The sequence below is a fragment of the Dreissena polymorpha genome, chromosome 4 (assembly GCF_020536995.1).
Source record: "Dreissena polymorpha isolate Duluth1 chromosome 4, UMN_Dpol_1.0, whole genome shotgun sequence".
NCBI classification, from domain to species: Eukaryota; Metazoa; Mollusca; class Bivalvia; order Myida; family Dreissenidae; genus Dreissena; species Dreissena polymorpha.
The window spans coordinates 57,900,840-57,909,847 of NC_068358.1; the positions used below are offsets into that span (position 1 = coordinate 57,900,840).

General features: G+C 38.1%; 1 protein-coding gene across 1 annotated transcript; it reads left to right on the forward strand.

The window, feature by feature from the left end:
- Window positions 1-2,332: 2,332 nt before the first annotated feature.
- LOC127879608 (anhydro-N-acetylmuramic acid kinase-like) lies at window positions 2,333-5,392 on the forward strand. The gene is made up of 2 exons (XM_052426562.1): window positions 2,333-3,360; window positions 4,299-5,392. Exons 1-2 carry the CDS (start codon window positions 2,614-2,616, stop codon window positions 4,695-4,697), a joined length of 1,146 nt encoding a protein of 381 aa, XP_052282522.1. The 5' UTR covers window positions 2,333-2,613; the 3' UTR covers window positions 4,698-5,392.
- The last annotated feature ends 3,616 nt before the right edge of the window (window positions 5,393-9,008 follow it).

The window sequence follows — 9,008 nt, forward strand, 5'->3', positions numbered from 1 at the left end:
AAGATCGCACGATAATTAATATTTAAAAAAACTAACCGATGTAAAAATCGGCAGCCTTTAAAGGTAAACATGAAACAAGCAAACTCATGAATTACAAACGTTAACATATTAAGCTTTGAGATTTTAGTTGTTGATGTTTACCTGTTTGCGGTACATTAATTTTATGTTCAGTGTCGTAGTGTGATTTAACCACTTTTAATAAGTGAATACGCATTTTTTTTTCAAACCTCTTAATGCGACTTAAATTCACCAAAAAGGTATTCTAAACCAGACTATGTCAGAGTAAAGATGCTGCCAATATTTTAAGCTATAATTTTTTTCACACACGATTTTAAATCGAGAGCGACGCTCGCTAGAAACACGATTGATATGCGCACGCACGTATTTTAAATTATGTTTGTTGAATGTCTGATCGTAGAGTAATAATTTGCTTACTATTTTTATTGATATTCTGCATCCTTGTTTGTCCAAGCCTAAGGGTATTTCAGAATCTTATACGTGTCACGTTCAACTTTAAACAGATGTACGCAGTAACGTAATGGCTAATTGAACTGTATTTATTTACAAAAGTATAATAAATGAAAATAAAGCGCAGAACGCCGGTAGTGTACATTTGTTGTTGTTTTTTAATGAAATTTATTGAATTTGATCAATTGTATCAAAACATGATTACTTTCTAAATAGTTATTTTAGTGAATTTAGAAAAATTATCTAAAACTCAACAAGGAAAACCAAAACCGATTTATCATTCAACACCGGCTAGATCATAAGGTCCTATGTGTCGACTGCTATGGATACATTTCGATTCACAGTCCCCAAAGAGGGCGTCGCCTTTCCATCAGGTGACGGCGGAGTTACGGTGACGCTGCTTAAGTCCCGCTCACAACCGGCTTCCTGTCTAAGAACGGCTACTTCGATGGCCAGGGAGCGCCGCTCATCCGATGTGGAGAAGGATTCCTCTTCAGAAACAACGATAACAGTGTCAGTTTCGGTAGGATCGCAAACATATTGAGGCATTAAAACGTTTGGGTGGTCGGGTTAGTAGGAACTAACATATCTATTTACTCCAAACGACATTAAACGTCAATTTAAAATTAAGACACGAATATCGTATTAAGAGGAAATGTCATGTAAAATGGAACTTATTACATGTATATGCTATATTGTGTCAGAGATCCGTCCAGGAAAATGCTGATGAAACATTTCCTGGGCCCGCATTCACCAAACAATTCTAAGACTCAAGTCACGGAATAAAGAATGTTTTTAATTGAAATTATCAAAACTTTCTTTAATTTTGAGTCAAACATGCCACAAACATACTCTATCACTTAATTCTTCATGTAGAACATTTTCTAAATGGCATAATTACTACTGGTAGACGACATATATTCCAACGCTGATTGTATATTTCTTTTTCCAAGTCTATTCTTAATTCTTAAGTCTAAGAATGGGTTGGTTAATGTGGATCCTGATTACTTTTATATTTATTTAACCCACACATATCTTATAAATTATGCGTGTGTTCTAAATATATGGTTATTTCCGAAATATATGCATGCGAAGAACATTGAATTAAGAGTTATTTTGTGGTTTCCAGTAATAAATGATGAGTACAAATATGAACAAATATGAACGTATTATAGATAAATGAAAATATTCATTTTGACAAGGAGAGTTCTATTTCAACTGAACAAGTACATGTATAACACAACCCATATTTGCCCGTATCTCTACCTCTACCTTAAACGAACGAGAAGGCGACATGTACAGATTTATGAATACAGCTATCTCTGTGATTTTATTTGCATACATTAAAGGGGCCGTCAAACAGATTTCACGTTTTGGTAAATTGACAAAAATTTAAAAAAAAGTCGTTTCAGATTCGCAAATGTTCGTTGTAGTTATGATCTTTTTGAGGAAATAGTAATACTGACCATTTACCATGCTCTTAAGTATATATTATATGCATCTTTTGATGATTTGAAAACCTGAAAATTATAAAGCGTCGTGCGACGCGAAGCGATTAAATAATTTGGAAAGTTCTGTTGTCGTTTTATTTTGGGATACTACGAGGATTGCTTATATAGGTAAAAAAATACATCCGCTCTGAGCATGAGCATGGATGGTCGAGTGGTCTAGGCGGAGACTTTTTGCTCCAATGGTCAGTGGTTCGAGCCCTGTTGAGGGTTAATTTGTATTCTTGTTTTTTACTGGAGATCTTTAGTTCAAACGTTTAAATTTATCAATATAATGCATTTAATGAAAATCTTAAATACATGCGAAAATCTGTTGGACGGCCCCTTTAACAGATGAAGTTATTTTTTAGGCTTTAAACTCACTTGTTCCAATGCACATGATTAATGTTCACTTGTAAAGCGACATTTTATATTTCATACATCGCTTTCTGCAGAACGTATACCGCCTTGAGCACATAGTATGAACGCAGCGTACTTCAAGGTAAACTTTATCTGACCTAGCGGATAGGCAAGGATTCAAGACACCAGTCAGAACAAGTTTTGTTCGACAAGGAGTTTTGCGTGACTAAAATAGTATATGAAATTTGATTTTTTAAAGGATGTGGGATAACGGCTTACGATGCGTGCTGAATAAACAATGTCGTCTTTCGTAGGAATCGGATGTATGTCGGGCTCGTCACTTGACGGCCTAGACGTGTGCTGCGTTGAATTTACGGGTGACATTTGTTCGGACCTCTGGGGATACAGGATTCTCAATGCGGAAACCATCTCATACGACGAACAGTGGACGGAGCGCTTACGTAACGCCGCGATGCTGTCGGCCGCGCATTTCGTCAAACTAAACGTCGATTACGGGCTTTTCGTCGGCCACAGCGTGGCGCGATTTATCACCAAACACAGGCTTGATCATAAGGTCCAATTTGTCGCCTCCCATGGACATAGTTTGTTTCACAGTCCACACGATGGCGTCGCCTTTCAACTGGGTGACGGCGAAGTGACGGCGACGGTGCTAAAAGTCCCGTTCGTAACCAGCTTCCGGTCTAAGGACGTCTGTCTTGGTGGCCAGGGAGCGCCGCTAGTCCCATGTGGAGAAAAATTCCTTTTTAGAAACAGCGATATTTGTGTCAATTTGGGTGGGATCGCAAATATCGGGGTGAGAGGCCTGGTGGGGTATGACATCTGTGCGTGTAACATTATGCTTAACTATTTGGCGTCAAAAGCAAACGCTGGTATGGCGTTCGATAAAGACGGGGAGCTGGCTAGAAATGGCAACGTAATCCCGGAAGTGCTTGTGAAGCTGAAAAACATCGCCTACTACCAGGATGCAGCGCCGAAATCACTCTGGACAGATTATATCGACTCGAACATTATGCCTATACTAGATGTAAGTCTTTTTTCTTCACATTGTGTGCAGGGCTCCTCTGGAGCATCATCGCACTTTGAAAGTACAAGGAGAACTGAGTAGAACCAGTACTTGGTGTCTTTGGGGAACGCGCAAACACTGTAGATCGAACCCGTGACCTCCCGAACGCTAGGTGGACACCACATCCATTACCCGGCCGCCACTGCGACCTTGTCAAACAGCAACAGTTATGGTGGCCGGTTTTCCGCCCAGTCATTTCAGCTTGTTGTTGGGTTTGATGGCCGCCAACACGCCAAAACGACAAATATTTAAACGAGAATGAACAATATACACACCAGACCAACAAAAAGAGCGACACGTATCATTATTGACGATTAACCTTTCGTCGTTCTGGTGGGTGTATTTGTCGTTCTTTTATGTTGTCGTATTGGCGAAATTCTACAAACTTTCCAACACCCCAGAACGATGTGGTAGAAAACAGCCATCATAAGAAAATGACTAACTATATGCTCTCGATAGATTGTCAGTAACATTATTATTTCCGTCTCATATGAGGTGTGCATGCGAATATGATGTTATGATCCTAGTTTCATCCCTTGGTGTTGGGCTTTATGGACGTTAACCCGTAACGAAAACATGCACTATACGTGAAGTGCTTCGGAATGCACGTGCATAGCATGTTCCAATGCTGTAGGCTGTTTAACTTTTAATTCTATGTAGCTTGAAAGCGACCCAATTTTAGACGATGCTAAATACTAGTAGTTAAATATAGGAACGTATCGGTTAGATTAGTCGTTCTATGGCATGAAGAGATTATCAAATAGCACTAGTTATACATGTGGTAATTTATTTTATGAATAGTATTTAAAATATTAAAAAAACATGACTATATGAACGTTGATAAGTCCAATACGGTCAAATCTGAATTTAACAATTCAAAATGTGTTTCTTTGTTCTAGACTGACAAGTACATTGTCGTCGATCTCCTGCGCACGTGCACGGAGCACGTAGCTTCCATGGCAGCGAACGCGTGCCTGGAGGCGAAAAACTCCCTAGCAACCACGTTGCTTGGCAACGCACCAACGGTGCTTATAACGGGAGGGGGCGCTTTAAACAAGTTCCTTATGGAGAACATACGACAACTTATTGAAGTGCAAGGACTTGTTGTTCAGGAAGTAGACGAGGAAACCATTAATTTCAAGGAAGCCCTGATTTTTGCTTTCCTTGGCATGCGCTGTTTGCTGGGCGTCGAGAATGTCTTTCGGGAAACAACCGGTGCTCGGAAAGATTCGGTTTCCGGAAGTATCCACAGACCAGCAACGTGTCCGGCGTTAAAAAACAAAAGTCTGTTGCACTGAATTGCATTGAAAATACGCAGATCGCCGAGCAATTGCACGTGTGTGACGAGAATTTTAGACTTTCAGCTTTAATAAGAAGAACGGTCAGAATACGAAACAAACGTTCCATCAGTGGTGTAGCTATATATTTGTGTAGCCATTGTATGTCCGGTGTCATAACTATGTTAAAAAAGTGAAAACTATAAATGGTAAACAATGCATTAAAATGAAGGGTAACGGTCGAAGAGAAAACCCTTATTAGGCGATCAATGAAACTTGCTAACTGCGAAGATTGGCATAACCGTGTTATAAAAACATGTCTGAAAGTTTGCAAACTAATTACTTTGTGCTCCTGGCGTGAGACAAACTACGGACTTGATACCGGGACCACCCTCCTTGATACCATCTTCGCCCAAACTAGTTTTAACTTTATCTCGTCTTTGAAAAAAAATGCTTAAGAGACAAAGCATTATAATTATAGTTAAACATTTAGATCATCGTCGTGCAATTCAAGACGAAGCAGCAATAAGTTTATATGAGATAAAATTACAAACTTGGTTGTGTATGTCTGTCTTTATTCAAATAAAATAGTACAAGTTAATGTTTCAATTTTACAAATCATATAAAAATGCAAACAGTCCTTTATTCTTACTCTTGGTTGATTATTGCTGATACATGTTTAATGAAAGAGCGTTTTTCTTCCAAATATAAGTTGATTACATCAATTTACATGACAACTTCATTGGGTTCAACCAAACGGATAAGCTACTTTAGAAGAAAGTTAGAGGAAAGTCGACTCGATCCCTAGATGATCCAGTTTTTAATCTAGTCTAATTGCTTCGATATTAATGTCGTATGGTCATTGCAACAGAAGGAACATACTAACGCATATTGGAATAATTGTTTTCTTCTCCCAGTGTATACCAGCTAAAACGATGGGAGAAAAGGATTAATAGTGACTTAAAAAAAAAAAAAGAACACACATTTTTATTTGCTCAACTGTTTCGTTACTCATTCTGTGATTGTGTATGTACTTTTTGCTATTGAAACGCTTACATTTTATGTTCAAATAAAACATAAATTTACTGATTATTATGCGTGTTTTCTGCAAATATTGGCCATTTGCGCGAATCGTCAAAGCGGTAATAAGTATTTTACTGTCACAATGTCTTACTTCAACAAAAGCATGTCCAAGCTGTCTGATGACGTCGTTTGCAAGCTAGCTGTATCAGAGCTGGGTTCAGCGAGATTAAAATATGTTTTCCGTTGAATACGAACATATCTAAGACGGTCGAAACTAACAAAATGAACTGGTTTTGTATCTATCGACAATGGGTTACAAGATACATGCTTGCATTGAATTGTGCAATATAGTCATACACTTTTGTAGTTAGCTGTTTTCTTGTACACATGAACGTGTTACCATAGAAAGAATGACTTAAGTACCGCTGGTCCAACTTTACACTTAGTACCGACGTAGCACATTCAGACATTCTCAATACAATTTCATTATTATAACAAAAATGGAGAGGACACACACACATTATTGTATTTTTGACAAGCAAAATTAATATTTTGATCTTGACTTTATGACCGGATCAACAACTAGACAATTGTATTGCCTAGCCACTGCAAATGTGTTTAAGATAACTTGTGTCACCCGCGTACAAACAAAAGCTTGAGTTTTTGTCGTTCTTATCTGGACATCATGAAGCTAATGAGCAGGGACATCGACCTGTGCAAAATAGAATGGTTACAATACAGACTGTTGAGAGAAGACACGGAATGTTCTGGAACACTTACACCTGATAAACAAGTGTTGATTGTAATGTGAAGTTGCAGACATTATTCAGAGCTTTCGAAGGGTACACATCTTACTAATTCATACCAATGAATATGTTACAAGTCACGAGATACCATCCTCAAATAAGCAAAAGAGGCATACGGTGTAAGCCCTTCTGGCTCTGCTGGGGCGATGCTTATAACTATGTACTAGTATCTGAAAACGCACTTGACAGGCGAGAGTCTCCCAGCACTGGTTTCTCATTTCCGTTTCGACCTTCATGTTTTGCTTGTTTATTATATGTATGTAACTGTTTTGTCTCAGCGCGCGGAAAGGGTGTGCGTCAACGTAAGTAGATATTAAAGGGCCAGTTCCATAGTTTTTTTGGCAAGAAATACAAAAGCTTTAACCATATTTCGTGTATAACAATACCTATATTTATAAACATGTTATTGTGTGTTTTTTTGTAAAGCGCTGTTAAATGTGTTGACGAATACATTTTTTTATTTGATAACATAAATTAAAAAAAACAACTTAAAAAGTCGTATGAGGTACGAAAGGCCAATGGGGCTGATAACTTAACGCAGGTGTGTATCAATGAGGGGTGTGTATCAATGAGGTATTCAAGAGTCGCCGTATCCAAGATACAGAGCTTCATCTAATGTTATCCCCAAAACTGTGCCAAACATCTTGGTCTTGTATGACGCTCTCTTACCTCAATACTCTACTAAATTTGCCATTCATGTTAGTTAACTTACGTGACATGTTTGGCCTGTCTTATCAATGAATAGCATGTGTAAACAACGAAATCACTCGTTCATCGCATGACGAAATTGAAGGCGCCAACTACGACCATATGATTGTCTAGTGCTCAAACGGGTACACGAAAAAACCCGAATCCGCGGGTCAAAAAATACCCGCGGATCCGGGTCAAAGTTTTTGCGAACGATACCGGTTCAGGTCGCAATTAAGCTACTAAATACAAGATTACATGTAAAACGTGAAGTCAAATCATGTATTTTAAACAAGTGAAGAAAACATCACATCCTTCATCATTTTAAGCAGTGTTGGTATTACAAATAGTCATAAATGAATAGAAGTGACGCACCAAAAGCATTAACGTCGAGTTTAATTTGTTATTCACATCACAGAATGGCGACGTTAAAAAAAACCAAGCTTGCATTATAACATACATCGACTTCAAATTAGAAAAGGCAGTTAGAGACAACAGTGAAAGTTATAAAAAGGCAGTTAGAGACAACAGTGAAAGTTATTTTGACACCTCTCCTCCAAGTAAGACAAGCTTTATTTTTGCTTGACATGTTTTCCTATGCACTTTTGATCGCTATTCCAAGTAATACAAACATTTGCAATAACGTTGTGTAAACCTAATAAATAGTTATATATTAAGTTCAGTATTTCATTCATAATTAAATAAATCAAAACAATAAAAAGTATAATAATCTAAACAATATACTTGACAAACAGTTGAATATATAAGAACGCTAAAACATGCTATGCCAATTAATGTAGTTTTATTTTAATTAACTTATGTATTATCTGACCCGACCCGACCCGAATTTTCTCGGGCCTTCAGGGCGAGTATTCACTCTGCCGGCCGATTATCACTTCTGGCCCTCAAGCAACGAGGTATTAACCTCTAAATCATCATCAATTACAACACCTAAACCATAATACCATCAAGGCTATTATCCTCATTGTCTTCCTCATAAAGATTTTCTCATAATAATCATCTTAACCGTCATCATATTATTATCCTGTTATCACCGTTATCACCATACAAAACACGATGTTAACTTCATCATCCGGCGGGTATTAATTTTGTGTTTCAAAGAAATAATTCAGTAACCAAACAAAAGTATTCCTGATATTTAAAAAACAAAGCAACTAGTTTTGACGATGGTGACTTGATAAGTTTTGACTAATGTAGACACGTTTCTTGGATAAGCGTTTTTAAGCTTTAAGATGTGATCACATGTGTTTGAAGCACAGGTAAATAGCACAATTACATTGTACTTAAGCTATTATGACATGTAGTCATTAATTTCGGGTCAAGTACTGGTACTAAGGTTGAATTTAATAAGTTAATGTTTGAGAATTACCTAAGCCGACTGAAAAAGAAAGAGGGTTGGGACTCGGGCCAGCTACTGTACCTGTCAAAACCTTATTGTTACAGAAACACCAAACAGCATAACAACAGACATTACGGACCTGGGAGAAGATGGACCTCTAGCTGGTGGGTGTATGACGCCAGAGTCAACTAGAAGCCATCTAGCCGAAGACCATCATCTCAAAAAGGACCACCACACACAAACGTCCGAACCATGTACTGGAAAGACAGTGAAAGTTGTTGGAGAGATGAGGATGCTTAACCTCACCATCCTAGGAATCACGGAATCAAGATGGACTGGTTCTGGGAGAAGCACTTCCAGTGCGTTACAACTGTTCTAGGGGCATGAGTAGGAGGATGCAGCACAGACTCATCAGTCAAAGGCGAGGCACTGGAAAAGGAGTAATAGTTTCACCTA